The sequence below is a fragment of the Taudactylus pleione genome, unplaced genomic scaffold (assembly GCF_031769625.1).
Source record: "Taudactylus pleione unplaced genomic scaffold, aTauple2 ptg000366l, whole genome shotgun sequence".
In the NCBI taxonomy this organism is placed as follows: domain Eukaryota; kingdom Metazoa; phylum Chordata; class Amphibia; order Anura; family Myobatrachidae; genus Taudactylus; species Taudactylus pleione.
The window spans coordinates 4,054,588-4,080,688 of record NW_028284767.1 but is presented as its reverse complement, the minus strand read 5'-3'; the positions used below and the strand labels follow the sequence as shown (position 1 = coordinate 4,080,688).

The following is a 26,101-nucleotide window of genomic DNA, read 5'->3' as shown; positions in this document are numbered from 1 at the left end:
AAATTAAGTTATGCGAAATGACACAGGGAAAAAGTATTGAACATGCTTACTGAAACTTATTTAATATTTCGTACAAAAGCCTTTGTTGGTAATGACAGCTTCAAGACGCCTTCTGTATGGAGACATCCATTACTCACGTGTGATATTGGCCCATTTTTTCACACACCACCTGGGACAAACAGCCGGAGCCATCTGTAAGGACGGAGCACCGTGCGCTGCGTTCCAGCGTGTGGAACGCAGCGCATAGGAAAGATTACTTCCTGTTTAGAAAAATAGTCACGTGGTGCGTTGAGGGACGTGGAACGCATCACGAGGTCCCTCAGCACCCACGAGCACGGAGACAGCTCCGTGAGTAGAAAAGTAAGTTATGTCTCATAACACACTATCATATGTATTCATATAACAAGTAAGGGGCGGGATCGCCCTAACCCTATATAATTGGAGTCAGTCCACTATCACTATACACCTTGATAAAGACCTGTGAGGAGGTTGAAACGCTTTGGTGACTTGCTGTATGGTGATTACAACTTTGTACTCAGACTGGGAAGGTAATGCTCTATAGGGGGAGCATAGTAATACCCCTATTTGCTTAACAACGTGCCTTTCCCAAAATTTCAATAAATGTTGAAGGTTTTACGCTATGCTGGTACCCCTCTTTTGTTTTGCATGAACATATACTGAGAATTCCGCATGCATGAGAAGTGGTCCAGGGTGAAGGAGGAATACTAAAGCCTTTGGAGTGACTATTGGATATCTGGAATCAGCGTTTGTATATAAACGCAACATTGTGACTATTCGACATCTGGATTTAGCATTTTTGTATATAAACGCAACATTGTGGTATATAACGCAATATTGTGACTATTTGACACCTGGATTTAGCGTTTGTATATAAACGCAATAGTGTGACTGTATAAAATAATTGCCTAGACTTATTTATAACCATACATAATCTATGTGACTTTGAGAAATAATTATTTTACTCATAGATGAGTAATTCCCATTAGGAGTGCTTGGGAGCACATTTTTTTCTTTATATTCTCCCAGTATTTCACAGGCTTGTCCAAATGTTGTGCAGCAAACGTTAAACGAGTTTGAACATGCTTTTTCTTCAGATATGGAGTTTTGTGTGGTGAGCGTGCATACAGACCATGCCGGTTGAGTGCATTACTTATTGTTTTCTTTGAAACAATTGTACCTGCTAATTCCAGGTCTTTCTGAAGCTCTCCACAAGTGGTCCTTGGTGCTTGGACAACTCTTCTGATAATTCTTTTCACTGCTCTGTTAGAAATCTTGCGAGGAGCACCTGGTCATGGCCGGTTTATGGTGAAATTATGTTTTTACACTTCTGGATTATGGCCCCAACAGTGCTCACTGGAACATTGAGAAGTTTAGAAATCCTTCTGTCACCAATGCCATCAGTATGTTTTGCAACAATAAGGTTGCAAAGGTCTTGAAAGAGCTCTTTGCTTTTACCCATCATGAGATGCTTCTTGTGTGACACCTTGGTAATTAGACATCTTTTTATAGGCCATCAGTTGGGACTGAACCAGTTTATATTAATTTGCACTGATAAGGGATAGGATTGCTTTCTAATTACTGATAGATTTTAGCTGGTGTCTTGGTTTTCCATGTCTTTTTGCACCACCCTTTCTTCATGTGTTCAATACTTTTTCCCTGTGTCATTTCACATTATTACACATAACTTAATTTATGGACATCTATGGTGTGATTTCTTTGCATGTGTGGATTGCATGGGTTGTTGCTGACATTTGGTGAAAATGTGATTACAATAGCCCAGTACAAATATATTTACTGAAAAAAATGTTGATGTGTTAAATACTTATTTTACCCGCTGTATGTAGTCTGTTTTTTATGATCGCTTTGGGATGTTATATGAATTAAAAGGGTTAATTTTATGTACTTTCATGTCTTTGACCTATACATTTGGCAATGGGTTGATTTTAGGTTTTCTTAAATCTTTCACCAAGCCCCAGACTTCTTTTTATAAAGCTCATAAACTAATTAATAACATGCACTTTATAATTTTATCCATTTAATATCTCCAGTCCCCCCGAAACACGCCCAGTTCTAAATGGTCCAACTAACTGTACCAGTGTCCGTGTATGTAAAGCTCCATGAAGCAAGAGCTATTGAGCCTGATTCAGAGGTGGACTCAGGCGTGGTTGCTTCTTTTAACAGTTGCCCATTGGCGATTTTATGCAAATCCTTCCCTGGCGTGCAGCTGTACATATGAATGTACAGGACTGAGACACCCACTTTCATCTGTAGATGCTGTAATACGTCACCATCAGTCGCACCATCGACACTGGAACCAACCCTATGGCAGGTGCAGGTTTTCCGTCAGAGAATGGCTTCCAAAGTGATGAACGATTCAGCGTCTGAAATTACTTCAGCGTCACGGCCGCGACACTTCTATAACATGCCCAGACGATGGACCATCTCCGAGCGTCTGTTTAGCCACCTCCCAGTCACCGCCCAGGAACGCCCAGCACATATACAAGACATATCTGATGCCGTGTGCCTCAAGCGCTACAGTGCCTTTGTGCATATGCTCTGTGTAACGCATCTGGCATAGCAAAAAAAAATTGCTCAGCTCCACCAACATTGGCATTGCATGTCACTCAGAATGAGGCCCATTAGGTGGTAAGATGGCATTATTGCAGCTTTAGAATTTGAGTATGCAATATTAGATGTAGGCTTAGCGTTTGGGCTTAAGCTTGGATAAGTGTTGGGTGTGAGTACAGTTAATACTTGGTTTAGGTTATGTGGTGTTTATAATTGAAAGTGATAGGTGTCTGTATAAAAATATATAAACATACTTGTATAAATATAGTATAACTAGCTGTTATCCCCGGCGTTCCCTGTGGTTCGATCTAGATCTCTCTCTAAAAATTACACCCATCAAAATACGGACATACTCAGTGTGCGATATCTTGTGAATAGTTGGTACGGTACACAATCTAAATATGAGGTGTAGTAACTGGTTGAAGATAGACACCAGCATAAAATACATACAGTATACTGGATGGTAGCTTGTCTGACTTGTTGATATAGTGTTATGGAACAGTGTGATTCTTAGTGATATAATCATTATGTCTTAATTCTGAAATAAGATCCAATTCTGAAAAAAAAAAATGTATTCCTCTAAGTTGCTTATTATTCCTAAAGATCCTCATGAATTATTAGACAACGCAATCACAGTCATAAAATGTGTGCCACCTAATGACCAACATAGGATCTGTAGGAGACTACAGAGCCGGATTAAGGGGGATGGGAGCACATGCCCTGGGCCCCCTTCTACAAAGGGTCCCCAGATCCTTAAGTGCTGTGTAAGCAGGCTGGAGAAGGGAGTAGGTGGGGCTACTGTAGGCGCCATGGGAGATGGAGGGGGCGGGGCTGCTGCAGTCCTCAGACTCAGAGTGACAACTTAGGTTAGGTTCGAGGGAAGGGGATTAACTATAATGTGTGGCCCAGTCTGTACCTTTGTGTGACCCTGTATGTGTGTCAGTCTCTTCTGTTTGTGTGTCTCATAACTCCGTGGGGGGAGGCAGAGTTCATACACACTGTCATGTGATGACCTCATTTTTATCAGCAGTCACTTTTATTATATTGATGTTAAATATTCCATTTTTAGGTCAGTATTGCCTTGTTTAAGGAAATGTTCAGTATAGGAATTTGCAGATTCAGACTTGATAAACTTTGATTTTACATTGCATTTACTTTATGCTATTTGCTTATATCCTGCGAGGTTGAATATGGAACATTCAGCGATATTTTCTTTAATTATTCTTTATTTCTTTGCAGAACCTCTTCTACCAGAAATACAGTCTGTAGTTGATGACATTATTAACTCCACTCCAGAACTGAAACTGAATTCTGAACCATTTGAAGCAAGGTTAGACAATCCAAAAATCATCCAATATCCTAATTGTACTATTGAGGGAAAATCTACTGTTACAAATGTACATTTTTTTTTTTATAGCTGACCACTAGGCAAGCTAAATGTATTGGTAATATCCTGGTTATATAAATGTAAGGCGCTAGTATGTGTATTTGAGGTTAATAATATAAAAGTGTTTTACTAGAAAACAAAAATGGTTGTTCTCAATTACCCTGGCTAAAATCTGTTACAAATGAATATCATTGGTCAATGTTTGCTGTGGCTTCTGGTGATTCATTTTAAAAGTGTCAATTGTGACATTGCATTTCAGTGTACTGTAGATCCCAATTGTAAGGTTTAGATGATTACTTTACTATTCATCTCTAATACCTATCACTGTATATATTGGACAATGAGTTCAGTGGATTGGGTAGAGATTTTATTCTGTTACCTGCATAACAGGTAATTCTAGAATGCTGCTGCTCCAGTTCTTATGATCACGCATACACACCCCGTGTTTACTTAAGATCTTTTTAATGCAAACCCATATAAGAAACATCTTAATATTTTTTTTGCCAGAAACAGATTTGCTTTTTATATTGATGTAAACATCGACAGGGTAATGGTAATATATACAATGAAAGGCATCAGTTCAAAGTTCTACATATCAAATAAACATCACGGGCGAGATGTATCAATCAAAAAAATGCGGTAAAACCTTTTAAAACTCCAGTTTTCACAGATTTACCTCAATACATATGGTTTTCCATACATTCGCTGCAGACCGCCAGCACTGCAGTCCCCATACAGTTCTTTGGGGCTGCAATGTGCCGGACAGCGAAACTTTTTTGGAGCTTCTGTTCTAAGTCCTGGAGAGGGATCACCTTCTCTCTAATGATTGGTCATGAGCAGTTTAACGGCACCACAAGCGCAATAGGACTACTGGGTCATAAGCTCAGAAGTCAGAATTTTGCCGGGACAGCTCTATATCAGAAGGACTAACCGTGAGGTTAGTATTCATACATACCCACATTATTAAACACCAGAATGCATGCAGTGGGGGCGGGATAATACTTGATACATTCCACCCCAAGGTTGTCTTCCTTTTCAAAAGGACTATACAAGAATGTGCAGTCTAGTACATTCTTGGAGAGAACACCCAAATCACTACAGATCTTTTTTTTTTTTTCGTTGTTGTCGTTGTTTTGTAAAATGACACCGTGCTTGCGCAGCTGGACAGTGGGGAAAAATAGTCATATATAAAACAAGGACATACCTTGTTGATAAAATAAATACAGAGGTTAAAACAAACGGTAGGGAGGGCCCTGCTCACAAAAGAGTTAACAATCTAATCTAGCATAGTGCAACCGTAAAATATATAATTTTAATAGCTTCTCTACATTTTTATTAGATTACTAAATTGCAACTGGATAAAAACATTCTACTCTGTGTGTCTATCTCTGTCCATGTCTTGTAGCCACATAGCGAATTGTTACTCATGGATTTAAGCAGTCAGAAACTGGAATTTTAGCGATTCCTTTTATTGGTCCAGGTTGTGTTGAGTAATTGCAAGATATTAAGATTACTCACATCCAGCAGCATCTCCTACCTTTTAACTGCGGGATGGTTGCCCGGGCTGCAGTCCAAAACCCCTGTGCGGTGGTGCAGCGAGGTCCCTATCTAATGCACATGAAAAGAAGGAAAAAAATTCACAAAAGAAAAAATAAAAAATGCAGCATGCACAGAAAAACCTCATCGGCTAGGAGCTGCATCTGCTAAATCCCCAAGAAGCAGAATAAGGCTGCCGTCATAAAAGCAGATTTGGTTCCCATTGGAAGTGCTTTATGTTAATGTCAGTCCGGACAGGGACAGACAGACAGACAGCCTGTCTGACCTGTGATTAGCAGAAGGTGCTTCCAATGAGAAACCACTGCTCTTCTGCTAATTCACATATGGGACTGGGGGATCACCGGGGAATGGCGGATTTTACTGAGAGAACTGCAGCCCCTAGGGAAAATCCGCCACTGCTCATTCTTATTTTGTTTTGGAAAGGCAAAAATGTCTTATTCTATACCAATGAAATAACCACTTTCTTGGCAGAGATGTGAAATGTGTACTATTACACTGACATGGATACACAAATTGATGTAATATGATGTGTAATTACCTCAACAAATCATGTGTTACCACTATATGACTTTTTTGTTGTTGTAATATTCCATATAAAAACCTCCTAGCTTTCCTGCTACTCTTTACATTCCATTTTATACTCTCTCTTGTGTTTTTGTGCTATCACTCAAGTACCCCAAAAGACCTTTCAGGACTGGAAGAAGAAGAGATTGAGCGTAATAACAATTCACTCTTTGCTGAGGTGTGTGGAACAAGTCCAGAATTTATTGCATATGTAGACGAGGGAGCTGACTTGCAAGGTAAATTATCATTCTAAATATTATTTTTGACGAAATGCAACTTATGCTTGATTTATTGTATTGGTGAATGACAGCTTTTAATAAAGTATTTATCAGACATGCAGCTGAATTGGAGTGTGAAGTTTTGGTGGGCTGTAGCCATACAAACTCACAGAGGTAAGCTTTAGAACCTTAAAATAAATATGACTTGTTATCACTAAGCATACAATACGAAGATCCAATATGTGCAGGACATTACATACATCATTGCTGCGGTCATACCAGACAGCCTCCCTTAGCGCGCGACTTTGTAAACGCAAGTTTGCATCTTAGTTGCAATATGATGTGACTAGGACGCACCAGGAGACTGCACTGATTAACTTGATATGTGACACTTGTGTATCTGTGTGCGACTGAGTCTCTGATCCTATATAGGAAATGCTACGATGCAGCGGACGCAGCTTTCTTCCATGCCAAGTTCCCCTGTGCCTCTTATACAGACCCAGTCGCACACAGATATACACGTGTTGCATATCAAGTTAATCAGTGCAGTCTCCTGGTGCGTCCGAGTCCCATCGCATTGCAATGAAGACGCATTTTCGGCAAGAAAAAAGCCAGACACAAGCTGATTTGCACAGGACCTGGCAGCTCAATCGTGCCAGGCATCTCCCGTCGTGTGGCGTGTTGGGGCTGGATGAATGAGGACACCTCTGTATATAAGGACACATATAAACTTCTGTATAAATGTACACACACAAATATTCCAAAATTTAAATTGGCTCAACTAATATGCTAATGCAGCAGGGGCGCCTTCTGACCGCATTGTAGATACGAGTGCTGCGTCCTAAAACACAGCATTGGATCTTCTGTGAGACCATCGGTAATATGAGTAACCCTGAGGGTACTCAGATTGCCCCTCGCAGCTCCATAGCCGAGGTCAGGAAGTCTGCTTCGGACCCTGGCCTCTGCGCTCCCATAAAACACAGGTGACATGCCCCGTTTTCAGGAACAGACGCCAGCTCAACTTAAACTGCTCGCGGTCTAGAAATAAATATAAAGTTATCTGGTATTCCAGACCAGTTGGAATCAACTTTGCACAATTTTCCAGAGCATCATTCAGGACCAAAGTAAACTCCACCTGGATGCTGACTTGAGACGAGACAGCAACACAAAGTGGGGGGCACATGAAGAGTTTCCACATCAAGACTTGGTGCACACTCAACTACAAATAATCCCAACATTTTGGTTTTAGCTGTAATAGGACATATCGTTAGCCCTGCTGTAGAAAGATACAGACTTTTTCAAAACTACAGCATATTTGTTAGAAGAAATTGTTACTCACATTTTGACAATACTGTAGTTCCGTATGTAATATGTTTACACGTGATGCACCAAGCCGCACCACATCTATAACTACAATTTGCTGTAGTGGACAACCAATTGTGGATGAAGTGGTTCTCCTCTCCCTACCATTCGTGACCTAATGTATGTTTGAAAGGCTTGGGGCTAAGTTATTTTTAAGATTATTTCCTTTTTTAACCACCTGGCTCTCTGCTATCTTTACAGCAATTTATTTCCACTTGAATCACATATATTGTATCTCTTTTTATGAGATCTCATATTTAGCCATTTATATTTGTTTTTACAATGGTATTTTTTATTATAGAGCAATATATCAAATATTTCTTATAGCTACAATAAATCGATGATTATGTAATTTATCTTTTGAAACAGTGTTTTTTTTTTATTCCGTGGCATTACACTTAGGCCTATTTCACACATGCCGGTTTTGACTGGGCTGCAAAAAGCCGCCCGTTTTTTTGCCGGGTGTGTAAAATAGATAACAGGGAAGTAGGTGGGTCCTTTCACATGGCACGGGCACGACGCGGTTGCCGTGTTACAGCCGGGAATATCCACTGTGCAGGACAGCTGCTGTGCCGTGTCCGTCCCGTCCCTGCGTGCCAGTGGTGTAAAGGAAACAATGTTTCCTTTCACTCACATGGGCTTGTGCCGGCCGGGCTTGTGCAGCAGCTGCTGCTGCGCATGCCCAGTAGTTTAAAAAAATAAAATAAAAGCGTCTCAAAGCCACTGCTTGTGAGAGGCACTGGGTGCCTGAAAAAACCCGGCCGCCTACCGCCAGGTTCTTCCCCGGCCGGTCAAAACCGGCATGTGTTAAATTGGCCTTATTCTGCATTTCTAGAGTTGATCTGCGCAGCTCTACTATCTTTACATGGATGTCCCAATGCTTTCTAAAGCTCATCGGTTTGTCCCCACTTTTCCTCACATCTCCCTCCTCCTCAGTAACACCACAATTTCCTCAGTCTCACAAGACCATTGCTTTGGTATCACACATGACTTTGTCATCTGCATTATTCATCTCACCCCATCTCTCTCATAATCCAGTTACCTCTACCTCAAAAATATTGCTGGAATATGCACTTATTTTTTTTTCTTTACTAAAGATGCTACCAAAACTCTTATCCAGTGTCTGCCCACATTCCCACCTTTACTACTGCAACGTCCTAGTATCTGGCACTACCCTCACCCATTCATTCCTGCTACAATATATCTTAAATGCTGCAACTAGACCGATCTTCTCTATCTTATGTGCCACATTAGTTAACTACAGATGTGCCCAGCTAGTTTGTTGCTCAAAGCGCGCCATTCAGGCCCCCTGTGTCGCGCCATGGAACGTTACGTGATGGCTGTACTGTGGCCTACCGTGGTATTCTACAACGAAAGATAAGCCATGGCATGTAATACACTGCTTAACCTCTAGGTGGCGAGTGCTCCACTGATAAAATTTGTACTGCGGTGGGATGTTGAGAGAAATGCTTTCAGTTCAGTAGAGTTCTTTAAAATAACTGAATTTCAGTTGCTCTGTCATTATGTAATGCTTAGTGTGCGTATTCTGGTCAATGTTAGCTACTGTACGGCTGCTTTATTGGGACTCGGTACAGTAATATGCATCTACTGTAGGGTCACTTTTGGGGACAGGTACTTTGCAGCACAGTAATAGAGATGTGTCCACATACATCTATCCTCCGTGCGCTACAAGTTGCTCCACACATAGCTTCTGCTGATTACAATGATATGCCTATGTTCTGTGAGCCAGTACAGGTGTATCTGCAAGCAAATCACTACATTAAAGTGTTACAGTTGAAATTAGTGTAACGTAACGCTTCGCATGCCGATACACCCGAACTGGCTCACAGAATATAGGCATGCTGCATATTATTTTATCCAGCAGAAGCTTGTGCTATCAATTTGATTTGCTGTATGATTCAGATGCATTTGAAGGTAAAATGCTGCATAAAAGACGCTTGCGCTACCGAGTCATGATGTCTTAGTGAAAGCTGTGCATGCCTGCGATCCCTGTCTGAGCCCATGAGACAAATATATAATATATTTTAACAGTACAGGACTCGCACACATACTGTACTGTTATTATTTAATACTTTATTACACATTCTTCTACACCCCTGATTCCATGACCAAAATGCTATGCTATAGTGTACCCAATCACAGATTCTGTCAGTCAATCATCGGGCGGTGATACAGAAAATGCATTGGAACTATGACGCATGTGCTGTGTAGTTTAGGAAAAGTGACACCTGGTGGACAAAAAGTTGTATTACACGATATGACTTTTTTTTCCAGTGCTACGGTATGTTCCGTTAAGAAACATTCTGTGTGGCGCGACTCAAGGCTTCTGTGTGGCACGAGATGCGTGGTGCGCTACATTGCTGTATGGAGCAACAAACTAGCTGGGCACATCTGTAGTCCCCCATGTACCCCGGAGTCCAATTCAAATTACACCACTTCTTCATACATCACAAATCGCATCTCGCCATCGTAAATCTACTTTTGACCTGTACCTCACCTCTGGTTACTTAAATCTCTACTTACAATACTTCTTCCGTGCCGCTACCCACTTATAGAATACCCTACCATGCCCAATCAGACTGCCTCAAAGCCATCAAGTCTTTAAAAACACTCTCTGAAAACACGTCTTTATTACAGTTAATCCAATTCCCACTATACTCCCCACACAACTGTCCCAATCTCTACTCTGAGCCACGTGCCAGCAGCCATGAATAGAAGCAGGGTGGGAAAGAGGGAAGGTTCATTGGTTCAGACTAGCGTGGAGTGAAGTAATGAAGAGTATAAAATAATAGGAGAGGGAGAAAGGATGCTGGAGAGGGGAGAGGAGGTTGTAGAAAGTGCGGTGAACATGAGTAGGTAAATGGAGAAGCTGCATTGTAGAGGAACGCTAATTAGCTATTGTAAGTAGTGATACAGAGGGGAGAAGCATTTAAGTCAGTTTGCACAAGGTAATGGAGTAGGTGGAGGCTGCTTCATAGAGTCAACAGTTTGTGCAGCTGGGACTTATCGTCCAGGATATTGACACTTGGGCTCAATTTTTTTATAAGACAAATAGAGATGGCAACAGCAGCTATATTTGAGCTTAATTGGTAGCTCAGCAGATGTGGAAGCAACAATGACAGTATAGCTAAGTGGGACTACCATTAAAGTGAAGATGGCCACAGCAATGACTGTAACTGTTAGTAGGCATAGTATACACGCAATGACCGTTGAGCTTCGTGGATCAGCAGCAGAAGAGATGGCAGTTTTGTGTGATGGTAATATTCAAGGATATAGAACACACAAAACAGGCTTCTGAATGCAAAATATCTGTTTCTTGTCATATTTGATCTATGCCCTCAGGAAAGTCAGAACTGCCTTTTACAATTAATTTTGAGGTCTGATTGTTTCTCTGTCTGAGAGAGGTATGCAAAAGCGAGCCACCGTTCTCCACTCTGGATTATCGCTCGTTCCACAGGAACAGTTTCCTGGGCCTGCAAGGTTTTCCTAAAACAGCGCTGACCTCAGCAGAAGTTTTGGGAGGAAGGTCTGGCATACATTGTCCTTCATGTAAACAACAAATAGTCTAAGCGCCAGTAATGGTGTATTGCACTCTCTCCCCCGCTAATGTGTTCTGCTGCACACCAACAAGAGGCCACACCTCTAACAATATATAGGAAAAAAAAGGGAAAGGGTGGGTGGCGCTGAAACATACAGCAAGGGATGATGATAAAATCTCTTTAATGTATAAAAAACATGAATGATACAATAAAAGCAATATGTATAACTCCCGGGAGTAAAAAAGCAACAATTAAACTACAATGAAACAATAATGCTCCTGAATCCACCAGTGTAATCCAGCCTAAATCGAGTTAAATCAGCTGTGATAGTTCCATGCACGTAAATCTAATAAGGCTAAAATCCAATTCCTACATTGGTAAACTGATGATCCTTAAATGAGGGTAAGGCCAATGAGGGCAATAGTGATGGCACTGAATAAAGATAATGGTGTATGTAAGGTGAGCGCTGGGTGACTACAAAATACCAGCTATTTAAATAAGTAAGTCAAGGCACTGACAATGTCAACCAGTGGGCATATAATCAGATCAGTGATCCACAGTACTCACTAGCCTTGTACTGTGATACTGCTCCAGCACGTCACACGCCACACAGTGTGTGATAAAGTGAAGATTCCTCCCGGTACAAGCAGCAAGTTTCTCTCTCCACGAGTCTCCCCGTCCGCAACTCCCTGGTGCCCTGCTACCAAAGAGCCGCGCGGGTCACGCGGTGAGTCGGCTGCTGTAGATAGGTTCCACAGTGAGGGTGTAGTGATAGTAAAGCTGGTGATGGCGGTAGTCACAAGATGAAAAGCTCCGTTTCCTCAACGCGTTTCACCGCACACCGGCGGCTTTTTCAAGAGGCGGGTATACTAGTCTGTATGCAGTATCCTGACTTGGTTATGGGAGGATCATAACAATGTCCTTCATGGGTCTATCCCTTTCTATTCTTCATGCTCTGTGTTGCAGTAGCTGATATACTGTAGATTTATTTTGCTTGATAAATTGTGAGATGGTGTTTGTCCCCTAAATAAATCAGTGGGTATTTAAAGCTGCTGGACTGTTAACTCTACAAAGAAGATTTGTTTACTCAAGGCAACGGTTACTTTTTGAACAGCATTTACAAAATGAAAGCACATGTGTAATTGGTCACTAGGGGGTCAATCCAATTATTTGCGAATTGTGAGTAGCGAGTTTGTTTCTTGAGACTCGCAGACTTCGCACTAATGCGCTCCCCTGAGAACTCTCCAATCCAATTAAAAATGCCTATTCGCGTTACTCGCAGCGGAGGTTTGCAAATTGACTGCCAAATGACTTGTGAGAGAAGTGCATAAAAAAGTGGGGAGACCATCCTGGACCCCCCAAAATTGATAATTTCGTTAGCAGGACCATATAGAAGGCTGTTTGTGGGCATTAGGAAGGTAGAGCAGGTTTTTAAATGGTGTCAAATTGCTGACTTATGTTTTGTTTTTTGTTTTTTTAAATGCCAAAAAAATTATGATAAATTAACTTTTTTTTGTTTAATCTCAAACAAATGAAACAAAAAAAAGGTGAAATTGGGGTACTTTGAGGGCACCTTCAAAATTGTAAAAAAAAAAAAAGATAAACAATTAGTTTTCAATTAACAAAATATTTGAATTAAATTTGGGGTGCCTAAACTGACAAGTTGATTTTAGGGAAATTTGAGGAAAAATTTTTTTACCCCCAAAAATTACATGTAGTTATTGGACTAATTAAGCTAATTGGAAACTTCCAGCTGCCTAATTAGTCATTAGGGTGTGTCAAGGGGTTCAGCACAGTGGACCTGATTCAGACTCGGACGCTAAGAAGCACTCTCTTGTAGCTGGCCGCTGTTCGCATTCTGCGCATGCGCGAACTAGAGCTAGAGATCGGGAAGCGAACGCTCGTAGTGCATAGACTGTATAGAGTGAGTGACAGGAGAAGCCGTTTGTGGGTGGTGACAGGTGCTGGACACTATAAACGGGGGAGAGAAGATGTGAACGCAGGCGTGTCTGAGCGTCTCAACGCCATTTCCGAGGCATGCATAATTAACAGGCAGCGTCATTGTACATGTTACCTGGTTGCTTTTCACACTGATGCTCGCAGTTCTTGAGGTAGGGTATAGTCAACCTCAAGCACTGCGTTCCCTTCTGATGGTACCCGATGTACCGATGGTTGCATACACTTGCTGGAGATGACGTGCGCAAGTGGGTGTCTTAAGACAGGCTGCATACACAAAGTGATCGCACACCAAGACATAGTTTGCGCGCTTATGCCTTGCCGTGCGATCGCCTGCCGTGCTGTCACTTAGCCGAATTTGCATACGCTGGGTAAGAAAGAACGCATCTAGCGAGCGGGTCCTAATCAGGCCAAGTGTCCCGACATTTTAACCCTAAAATGAAGATTTTCCTTTCCATCTCTCACTCTCAGGGATTTGCGAATAGAAAAATGCTAAATCAGTCTGACTAGTTCAGTGTGAGTTTCTAATTGGATTGCAAAATTAATTCGCTGTGCAAATTCGAAGAGAAAATAGCACCTCGCAATTCGCACCTGATTGGATTGACCCCTACGAGTCGCTCACTTTTTTACAGTTTCCTTCTTGTGCCCTAGTTTACGTAACGTTCCCCATTGTGCTTTATGATACTTCCTTAACACAGGTTGGTGTGTCATATTTTTCTTTTCCTTAGTTGTTGTGTTTCCTCTTTTCTCAGGTGTTGGTAATTCTGTTGATGCTCTGATAGAAGAGAATGCACAGCTTAGAGATGCACAGTAAGTTTTACAAGGTGTTTTTTTTTTTTTTTTTTAGAAAATAAATTATTAGCATAAGAATCATTTGTTTACACATCCATTGAGTGCACAAAAACATGTAGCCATTGTGCATGCATCCATGTGATTATTTTATTGCAGTATATTAATGTATGGCAACATAGTCTGTGCAACTTTATTATAACAGTCCTTAGTCCAGTATGCCTATCACAGACACTAGCATACCATGGCCAATCAGCAGACCATTATAGCCAGTCAGACTTACTGCAGTGTGCTCCTCTATAATGATGCCAATATCATATAATGTTATACATCCATAGGATTATTATCCGGCATGGCAGAGTACAACCACCATCACACCAGCCTGTGTATGCGTTAAACCTCTGATCGCACTAATAGGCTGCAGTGAAGCTGGAAGGGATTCGGCAAATTGACCTAAAGCGGAACAGCCGTATATTGTCCAATTTATCCACTCACCTGTGCCAACATATTAAATCATAAATCACTTGACTTTTGGGTTGAACGGCAGAATCTGCCTACATGGCATCTCTATGATTGTGGCTGTGTGAGGAAACATCCAATGAAACAAACGTGAAAATGTAGAAAACATTTGAATTGCATATCGACAGCAATTCTAACAAATGTCTCTCTGATGTTGGAGATGACCACTGGGAATTACAAGTATTTCCTATAGCTTATATAACAATTTGCTAGTACTAGTTATATAATGCAGCGGTGGCCAACCCATGGCTCTCGAGCCGCATGAGGCTCTTCTGAGCTTCTAATGCGGCTCGCGGCTCGGCAGACCCCCATTGTTACTGGAAACGCTGGTCTCTAAAGCCATCAGAGGCTAAAGAAGCCTCTGATCGCTTCAGAGGCCAGCATTCCCAGTAATGCAGTGTGCAGGTGACATCACCAGTGATGTGAGGAGCCCGCGCGTTTGCTGGATCCAGTTAGATCCAGCAGGCGGCAGAAGAAGAAGCAGCAGCTGCGGCGCGACATCAGAAGCAGCAGCGGCTGGACTCGGGAGCCCTGACGTCATGGAACGGTGCCAGCACAAAGGTAAGTTTATTCGTAGGGGTGGGGGGGGCTAGTGCTGGGGGCATGACTACAGGGAGCATTGCAGGAGGGGAACTGCTACAGGGGGCATTGCTTAATGGGCACAGCTACAGGGGACAGTGCAGAAGGGGCAGCAACTACTGGGGGGCAATGCTTAATGGGCACAGCTACAGGGGGCATTGCAGAAGGTGCAACTACTGGGGGCATTGCATAATGGGGCATTGTATAAGGGCCACAACTAATGGGGCATTGCTTAATGGGCACAGCTACAGGGGGGATTGAAGAAGGGGCACAACTGCAGAGGGCATTGCATAATTGGCACAACTACAGGGGCATTGCATAAGGGCCACAACTACTGGGGGCATTGCTTAATGGTCACAGCTACAGGGTTCATTGCAGAAGGGGCACAGCTACAGGGAGCATTGCAGAAGGGGCACATGTACTGGGGACATTGCATAATGGGCACAGCTACAGGGGGCAATGCATAAAGGTCACAACTACTGGGGCATTGATTAATGGGCACAACTACAGGGGGCATTGCAGAAGGGGCACAATTACAGAGGGCATTGTATAATGGGCACAGCTACAGGGGTCATTGCATAAGGGACACCAATACTGGGGGCATTGCATATGGGGCACAACTACGGGGGCCACAGCATAATGAGCACTGGCATTCTCAATGTATTTTATGTGGTTCTGGATTTCAATATGTATTTTATGTGAACGTGGCTATTTCAATGTTTTGTATGTTGCTCTGGCTTTTTCTTGAAAAATGTATATTGGGAAGATTATGTAAAATGTTTATTTTTAATGTTCTGGGCTCGCCCCCAGCATGACTAAAAACAGGGTGTGACACAAGGTCATGCTCCTGCAAATGTCATACCAAAGGCGTGCACACTAAAATGGGGCGTGGCCTTGTGACAGGTAGGCGCGCATGCTATTGGCTCTTTCGATTGACTACATATATGTAATGGCTCTTTGCCTTTGACTGGTTGGCCACCCCTGATTAAATCATAGGCATTGGCCATTATGCATTATGAGTGTTGAATTTCAAAGATCTTAAGAAATATTCTGATTTTAAATATCAGCCCTTTAAATCAAGACAGCTGACATCCTCCATCATAGTTAGTGCAGAGACATCCAATATGTAATGGCAATGTAGTGTATAGGTTGCCATGGTATCAAAACACATTAAACCCATGCTGCCTCTGTCAGCACATATACAGTTGTCATGTCATTTTAATAAAATACAGATGTGTGCACATACACCTATCCTTCTATCACACCAAATAGCCCCGTTTAGCACACCACGGACATTGTGACTTAGGGCCTGATTCAGAGCCGTTCGCTATTTGCGGTCGTTCGTTCAAAAACAAGGGGTGGCTATTCAAATGATCCGTTCGCAAATTGCAGTCTGTTCACACCTCTAAGTCTGAACGAGCGAGCAAAACATACGCTCGTTTATTTGTTAAAAACGCCCCCTGGCCGCTCGCACCATACGTCATGTCCGCTATTTATTAGATTAATCGAGTACATCGACCAGCGTATGAACTGCTTGCTATTCTTGTGGTTGGTTTTTGCTACCACAATCTTGCGAGCAGTTCTGGCTATAAAATAACCCAGTGACGTGGTCAATGACGCTGCTGTATTAATTATGCACACCCATAAAACGCCCGTTTTGACCTTTAAGCACGCCTGCGTTCGGATCTCCACTCCCCATTTTCAAGCACCTTCCCCTGTTACCACCCACATACGCCTCATTCTGTCACTCAAAATAGCAGGCATTCGCTATATTGCGAGCACATGAATTTCGGCCGCACTGACTGGTTCGCGCATGCGTATAACAATCCGTACGCATGCGCAGATGTGCGAACATCGCTCAGAACGAGTGTACTGCCGCTAGCGAGTGGCTCTGAATGAGGGCCTTAGTTTCACCAAAACACTAATCCAAAGTACCTAGTACGCTACAATGCACGATGTGTACCCAGCCGATGTATCGTGTTGCTGGTCCCTGCGGTAGTGCCGGCTTCGCAAGTGCGTACACACTTGCCAATGCCGGGAGCAACAGCGCGACAGTGGGGGTCCGATGGGCAATATAGCTGACGAGGCGCAGGAGCACGCATCGTCAGCGACGTAACGGGTACACTCTGCCTGATGTAGACGATATGTCGTCCGATCCGCTGAATTGTACGACATATCGTCTAGTGTGAACCCGGCTTAAGCGAGCTAAGATGCAAAATTGAGGATCAAGTACACAATCCATGGTAAAAAGGCAAAGGACTGGTCCAATGTGAGTCACCTGCGCCATGCTTCATTAGACTTAATCTGTGATTTTATACCAATTTCTTTGTGCCAAAAAACCCAAATCCTAAAAACCTGATACACTATGGGTCTCATTCAGACCCGGTCGCAAGCGCTGACCGCTCGCAACCGGTTCGATGTTTAGGTCCTGCACACGAGCAGCGGCCGCACTGCACGTGCGCAAGCCCCGGAGCGACAGAGAATTTCTCTCTCCGGAGCTCACTACAAAAGGGGCGGCTGTCGATGTTGAGCGACAGCTCGCCCCGTTTTGTAGGCTTCTACACAAACGGAGGCGTTCCTGACGTAACGCCTGTCGTTTTGTGGGCGGCCGCACTGACATCAGCAGTGATGTCAGTGGGGAGTTTAATGCTCGATCAGAGCAGGAAGCTCCCTGGGTTTGCGGTTGCCGAGACCCAACCTTAGGGTCTCGTCGCAACCCCCGATGGTCGCGATGGTCTTGACCATCGCGACCATCAACCTGGTCGGTCGCTAAAGCTGTGGGTGGTAACCCACAGCTTAGCTAGCGACCAGGAGGCCGCACTTGAAAAGTGAAGCGGCCGCCCTCATTCAGAGAGAGCGCTCGCTTCTAGCGACCGCCTCTGAATGAGGACCTATATGCGTACTCATTATTTATTTTTTAATCTGTATTTTATTGTTATGAAAGAATGTGCTTCTTCTCTTCCAGTTCCTGGTTATGTTTATTAAAGTATCTGCTTATCCCAACACTCTATCATCCCAACACCCTATTGTTTTTCTACTGAGCGCACTCTTACTTCCGCAAGAGGGTATCATGGTAAATGGTTTTAGGTAAAGGATAGCATCAGGTCAGGAAATGTTTCATATCAGCGATGACCTTACATTTGAGAATAATTATTTGGTAATGATATTTCTCCATAGGAGTGAGGTTGATATGGCTAGAAAGAGCCTCATTGCAAGAGTGGAGGAACTGTCTGCAGAGAGAGAGGCTCTTAAACGTGAGATGGAAAATGTAACTCAGAGCCTGAGTCGTTGTGAGCTGAAGCAAAAAGAGACAGAACAGGACCTGCAGATGTGAGTGTGTGACGCGCTATTATTACATAATGTCTCAGGGTCTCTTCTGAAACTGTCAGGCACAATCATACATGAAGGCTATACAAATTACAGATGTTATTACCTGCCATTTACTCCCTTGCTCTTTTGACTTCTCTACATTACTATCATCACATTCTGGGCCTGATCCTGATTTGGACGCAGTGCTCACATAATTTGGCGATTTTAATTTTTTTTTTTGTATTTTTTGCATCTGTACATGCGTCTAAATCCCTACTAGAGTTGCACAGTGCACAAGTTCCACGGCGTCTGTGCACAGAGTCGCAGGATCAATCTGTATTATATTTACTAGTGGGGGGCTATGCAGATGCACAAAGATATTTTTGGGAGTGTCGCAGGAATGGATATGGACTCAGACCCTTAATCTCGTACCTTGGAGGCCATACTCTCATGAAGGTTTTGTACTCAGCATGGGGCTGGTGCAAGTCCCGATGGTGCACTATATGATATGGCCCACTCCCCCACCCCCCTTAATTGCTTAATAACTGCTGCAGGAGACTAGACCCCCACAATCCTCTGGGGTGCACAAAAGTGACAGCTGGGGAGAGAACAGCTGAGGGCCTATAACTGCCAGCAGACGGAGGGAAAGCTCCCTGATCCTGAGGTGTCACCATCTTATTTAGAGCGGAGGTGAGCAGAAGAGCAAAGGGAGGGTAACATCGTGAGAACAGTAGCAGAGAATATACAGTGGTTTCAGGCTGACAGATTCTGAGAGAGAATCAACTGTGACAACCTCCGAGAGATCCCAAATGAGAGACTGAGGTGGACGGACAGGTTGCAGAGCAGTGATGAGCTGCAGAAGTTTGGCTGAGGCTGGTACCAGAGCGGAAGCTGTCTCAGCAACACGCTGCTTGGTGAGACAACATTTCCAGTTGCTATATTACACATGTCCAAGTTCCACAAAGTCACCTGCTTTTCAGAGACCATTATCATTGAATCCATCTCGCACATTCATTACAGGCAGTGCTGCAACTGTTCTTGTTAGTATGCAGGACTTTAAGCATCACTCCCTTATGCTAGCCAACGTTTACCGTGCACCAACTGGCCACAACCATTACTCTAATGCTTTGCACTACAGAGACTATTTCTTGCATAATTGTTACATTTAATAATTTTGTATAGGATTTCATTGTCACTTCTTTGATACAGTGTAGGAAAAAACTTTGATTATATATTTTGTGATTAAATTAGGCCTTAAACCAGATAGCTGAATAAACTGTATTATTATTTTGCATCATATCCTTGTCCGTATCTCTGTTAGCCTGGAGATAGACCTTGCCTCTCTGCCAGGTGGGGCAGCAAGTATTTTCAGTAGAAGACCATCCTACAGCAAGGTACTTCAACTCCGAAAGCATTGTTCCCACTTCACCCCATAAGCCACCGAGGTATCACAATTTGGCACCTGGGCTGTCTTCCTCAGAGAGAAGGTTGGGCCCTTAAAAATACGTGTGGCTCCTCCTTCTTGGTGTAACCTTCTTTGTTAATGAAGACTCTTCTGGATCTGAAGTCTGTTTCTTCTGCATCACCTTGAAAAGAGACGCCTGAAGTGGAACCCTCCCAAAACTGAAGAGGCCAGGAGCTCCCTGCCCAATAGCGGGGGAGGCATGGGGACCAGAGCGCCTACCTGCAGTGGGTGCAGATACCTCGGAGAAGATCCCATGCTGTGAGTAGGCCACCAGCGAATGAGAAGCCATTCTCGCAGCATCACTCCAGCTGGCTCTATGCATCCCCAGCAACCGCTGAGAGACGCAGATCTTACCAAACATTAAAAGCAGGAAACAACGCACTCAAAAAATTTCTTGGTTTGCTCTCAATTTACCTTGTTAACCAAGGATAGTATAATCATTAAGACCTAAAGATCTACAGTATTGTATCTTCTGTACAGTACTGTAGTTCAGCATCATCTGATATTATGCGTTAAGCAGTAATATATGTCACTCTAGGGTGTAGTACCAGCCTTTAAGAGGCCGTATATTAACACCTAAGAATATGTTCTTCCATTCTTGGGTGATGCCATAAGTATTGAGTGTTCCATCATGTATTATAAATTTAATATATTATGTGTACAGTTTAGTCTTCATATCTGGAAACTGCAATTTTTTTAATGAAATTAAGATGCGCTATTTCTCTAACCCCAGCTTTTATTTCTTAATTTGAAGGACTCGTGCTGAGCTGGATGAAGCAAGAAAGCTATACAGAGAAAATGCTGAGGTGTGTATTTTCAGTTTTTAAGCAACTTTATAAATACAGAAAGGAGAAGTGGCCAAATTATACAATATTTGTTTTTATGTGCATACTTTAATAATGCAGGATTACTGGGAATCCCTATCGCTTATACCAGACAGCCAAGGCGTTTAAATCATTTAATAACGCTACTTATGGGCTACTTTATGAAAGTATAGCACTGGGCCAAATGTTATGAAATCAGTAACATTGCCTGTGGTTACTGTAAAGAGAAGATCACAATGATGCTGATTGCACTTTATTGTACTTGGGCAATACTGATGAGGGTGCTGAATGAGGTTACAGCTTTTGTGAATCTTCAGCCTGCAAATTAGTTGGAATAAATTTGCACTAATTCCAGTAGACCCACTGCAAGGTCTTCTTTAAAAACAGATATAAAACTCATACCTGGGGGTATATTTACTAAAGTGTGTGTGTTTAGAAATGGAGATGTTCCCCATAGCATCAGATTCTAGCTTTTACCTTCTAGAAGGTGCTAGATAAATAACTAGAATCTGATTGGTTGCTGTGGGCAGCAACTCAACTTCTAAAAACGTACACTTTTTTGTAAATATACCCCTTTATGTCAACTCATTAAAATATTTGTGGCTCAGAGTGGCTAGGGATATGACTGCACATACATTGGGATCAACTGATTGCTCAAAGTAGGACAATAGTTCTTGTCTGGTGTAAACTATTATTGACGGGTGTGGTATAATGGATCAACAGTAATTAGATCAACAGTCAATAGGTCGACACCAGATGGTCAACTAGTTCAAATGGTCGACACAATAATGGTCAACACATTTCACTCTCCCCCTAGTGCCTCATCCCCGTTATAAGTTTACGAAGGCAGGTACAGATGTGCCCAGCTAGTGTGTTGCTCCATACAGCCATGTAGCGAGCCATGCATCTTGCGCCATACAGTAGCCTTGAGTCGCGCCACACAGCGTAGTACTGGAAGAAAGTCATATTGTGTAATACAACTTTTTGTCCACCAGGTGTCACTTTTCCTAAACTACTCAGCACATGCGTCAGATTTCCAATACATTTTCTGTATCACTGCCCAATGATTGACTGACAGAAGTTGTGCTTCGGTACACTATAGTATAGAATTTTGGTCATGGAATCAGGGCTGTAGAAGAATGTGTAAATAAAGTATTAAATAATAACAGTACAGTATGTTAGAAAAAAAATATATATATATTTGTCTCATGGGCTCAGACAGGGGTCACAGGCATGCACAGCTTTCACTGAGACATGATGAATGTGTTTACATGTACTGTACTAACAAGGCATGACTCGGTGTACTAACAAGGCATGCAACTTTTTACCTTGAAGTGCGTCTGCATCACACAGCGATGCGAATTGATAGCACAGCATGCCTATATTCTGTGAGCCAGTTCGGGTGTATCTGCACGCAAAACGCTACGTTACACCAACAGCGACTGTAACACTTTAACGTATTGTATAATCCTGGCAAGAAGAGGTATTGAGCGCTAGCCCTACTGGACACAAATATTATATTATCACTATGCGTAGCCAGTCCAATCCTGTGTTATCCTATTCTCCCGAACAACTGGATTTAAACTCACATTCAAGTTCTGACCAGAGTATATATAAAGGTATCTTTTGATTGTCTTTCTGGTATGTTCTATAATCACAAGTGTCAGGACCTCATGGAAAGAGGAAACTTACATTTGAATCCTATCTCGCATACACATCACGGTTTCTTTAAACTCCAAAGATGCGGGGACTATCCTCATATAAAATATATTCCTCCTGGAGGAAAAAGTACCGTATGCCCGCCGGGGTTCTCCTTGGGTCGGCACTATCCTCCAGGTTGTCCGGTAGTGTAGCTTCAACGCGTTTCGGAGAATCCTTTTCTCCTTTTTCAAGAGTTCTCCGTTCTCCGAAACGCGTTGAAGCTACACTTTTTCCCCGGCGGGCATACAGTACTTTTTCCTCTAGGAGGACAGATAAAGACTTTGGCCCTCATTCAGAGCCGTACGCTCTGAGCAGAGCGCACGCTCTGAATGAGGGCCGGGCTCCATTTTCATGGAGCGTCCTCCTGGACGCTCGTATAGCTGTGGGTCACCACCCACAGGCTATACGAGCGTGCATTGTGATGGGCGCGATGGTCGAGACCATCGCGACCATCGAAATTGCGAGCCGGAGCCTGCGGTTGAGGTTTTCAACCGCAAGCTCCGGAGTGATTTTGGCTCTATCAGAGCCAAAATCACTCCCACTGACATCACTAGTGATGTCAGTGGGCCGGCTTCTGACGGGAGGCGTTCCCGTGGGAACGCCCCCGTCAGGGAGGCACGCCCACCAAAGGGGGCGTGCTGTCAATCAACATTGACAGCACGCCCCCTTTGATCGGACACAACGAGCGAAGGACTTTCCTTCGCTCGTCGCGTCTGGCGCATGCGCACGACGGAGCTCCCTCCGTCGTGCGCATGCTCAGTCCATAACATCGACCCACTTGCGAGCGGACAGCCGCTCGCGAGTGGGTCTGAATCAGGCCCTTTGTCCGTACTCCGATGTCCATTTTATTGTTTTATATTTTTCTGTATATGAATATATTTTTATATGAGGATATTCCCTGCATCTTTGGAGTTTAAAGAAACCGTGATGTGTATGCGAGATAGGATTCAAATGTAAGTTTCCTCTTTCCATGAGGTCCTGACAATTGTGATTATAGAACATACCAGAAAGACAATCAAAAGATACCTTTATATACACTCGGGTCAGAACTTGAATGTAAGTTTAAATCCAGTTGTTCGGGAGAATAGGACAACACAGGATTGGATTGGCTACGCATAGTGATAATATTATATTTGTTTGTGTCCAGTAGGGCTAGCGCTCAATACCTCTTCTTGCCAGTATTATACATTTGTTTTTTGGGACTAGGGTGTGCCCATTTAGAGGTTAATAGCTGCTGACAAGAGGCGCAAGGTTAAAGAAATGTTTGGCTTTCTAACTTTAACATAGTAATTTGCTTGCAGATACACCCGTACTGGCTCACAGAACATAGGCATGGTGCATATCATTTTAATCAGCAGACACTGCTTGTGCTAATAAGATGCATTTTAGGGTAAAAAGACGCTCAGCGCTACCAAGTCTCACAGCACTCCTGTGACCTTAGACTCAAACATTTCTCTCGACATCCCACCACTTGGCATTCCTGCTATACAGTAGACATTGTATTGTACACATAACAGGGGGCAAGTTTTTCATAAAGAGAGATCATGTCAGGTTCAATACTTTAAAATACACTACTTTGCACTTCCCTTCTCCCTTCCTCTCTGTGTATGGCCACCCAAGTTCCTTCTCCACCTCCCTCCACCATCACACATTACTATTCAACTTCACTGAGCTCATTATATGGCTCACCACCACCCCCACTATCATTCGCTTCTATTCAATGCTGGCACATGCTGAGCCTGCTATTGACATTTTACACATTACCTGCTTTAATTTGCACACTTCACATCACATACACAATATGTGCAGCTCTCAATATGGCTAGAGTGTGTGGGCCAGTGGTTATGGTCTGCGCCTTGCACCTTGGGGGTCCGGGGTTCGAATCATGGAAGGGGAGTTTTTTTTTTTTTTTGAATCTTCATTACTAGATTAAAAATAAATCACTTGGTGGTGTGTGTGAATTCTGTTATGGCATGGCGTGACTCGGTAGCGTGAGCGTCTTTTATTCAGCTTTTTACCTTCATATGCATCTGAATCATACAGTGAATCAAATTGATAGCACAAGCAGCTTCTGCTGATTTCATTGTTATATAGAGTTCTTATTTTCTGTGAGCCAGTTCGGTGTATCTGCACCCGAGCAGAAGCTGCTTGTGCTAATAAGACGCATTTTAAGGTAAAAAAATGCATAAAAGACACTCAGTGCTACCGAGTCACACAGCACTCCTGCGCTATGGGTGGAGCAACTTGGAGTGCATGGAGAATAGATGTATGTGGACACATCTCTACTACTGTGCTGCAAAGTCCCTGTCCCTAAAAGTGACCCTACAGTAGATGCATATTACTGTACCGAGTCCCAATAAAGCAGGAGTACAGTAGCTAACATTGACCAGAAGACGCACACTAAGCATTACATAATGACAGAGCAACTGAAGTTCAGTTAGTTTAAAGAACTCTACTGAGCTGAAAGCATTTCTCTCAACATCCCACCGCAGTACAAATTTTATCAGTGGAGCACTCGCCACCTAGAGGTTAAGCAGTGTATTACATGCCATGGCTTATCTTTCGTTGTAGAATACCATGGTACGCCACAGTACAGCCATCACGCAACGTTCCATGGCGCGACACAGGAGGCCTGAATGGCGCTATGAGCAACAAACTAGCTGGGCACATCTGTATGTGAGCACCAGCTAAATGACAAAGTGATATTTGGGTAGTAATAAATGGAAAGTGGAAGTATATATTAGAAAACACAGGGGAATTATTACCAAAAATCTGTTATTCACCAAACATATTACACCCCAGACAGGCTTCTCAAAAATGTGCACATTGTAATCTAGCATTGTAAACTTAATTCATGTGATTTTCAGATGTTCCAAAGATACTAAGTTTAATGTATGGATAATTTATTTTATGTACAATGTTAATAAGAACTAAGTTATATACATACTAAAATGGGCAGACGAGTTATCTGCAGACAGTAGGAGCACTGAGACTGTAAGGGACTTTTATTTTTAGCTAATAAAGGAATCGCAAAGCTGCTGATAGCAATTGAAACATTTTCTCACACTGAATAGATTACATGGATGAGTGATGTGACTTAAACCCCAAACACACTGGACAATATATTTGAACGACATGAACTATGAATGATAACGATATATTGTTCAAAACGTCCAGTGTGTATGCACTTACTGACGAACGATGCGCGCTCCAGAGGCTAGTTAACGATATCCCCAGTCGTTTGTACATGCAGTCCAATCTGGGGATATAGTTAGCGATGTCATGCTGCCGAATGCAGCGTGGCCCCGCTCCACCCCACTCCCCCCGTCGTTTGTCATTGCTAGCATCGGCAAGTGTGTATGCAGTTGCCGATGCCGGGCCCGCCGCATCCGACATAACTCCATACGCACATAGTCAAGTGTGTACCCAGCTTTAAAAAATATAAGCATAGAGGTAAAAAGCAGAAATACAATAACATTTGATGATCTTGTGTTATTAAGCAAAGAACTAATGGCACTTTGATGCACTAAATTATATACGTTTTACATCATAGATATTATGGACACTGTGGTTGAGAATGAGGTACAGTGCAAAAAATTCAGAATGTCGACACCAGAATTTTAATATTCACAATGTTTACAGCTGAAATGGTGACAATACGGTTTTCCGTTGACTTGTAAATCAAAACTTAAACACAGGCTAACCCTAACACTAAAATTGGC

The 26,101-nt window shown here is 42.8% G+C and overlaps 1 protein-coding gene across 1 annotated transcript in view; it reads left to right on the top strand.

The window, feature by feature from the left end:
- The window catches only part of LOC148508430 (C-Jun-amino-terminal kinase-interacting protein 3-like), a 111,352-nt gene that overhangs the window by 34,969 nt on the left and 50,282 nt on the right, over positions 1–26,101 (top strand). The window contains exons 7-11 of the mRNA XM_088444545.1: positions 3,829–3,919; positions 6,206–6,333; positions 13,946–14,003; positions 18,258–18,410; positions 20,609–20,660. Coding sequence (XP_088300671.1) covers positions 3,829–3,919; positions 6,206–6,333; positions 13,946–14,003; positions 18,258–18,410; positions 20,609–20,660 — 482 coding nt within the window. The remainder of the gene's footprint in view (positions 1–3,828; positions 3,920–6,205; positions 6,334–13,945; positions 14,004–18,257; positions 18,411–20,608; positions 20,661–26,101) is intronic.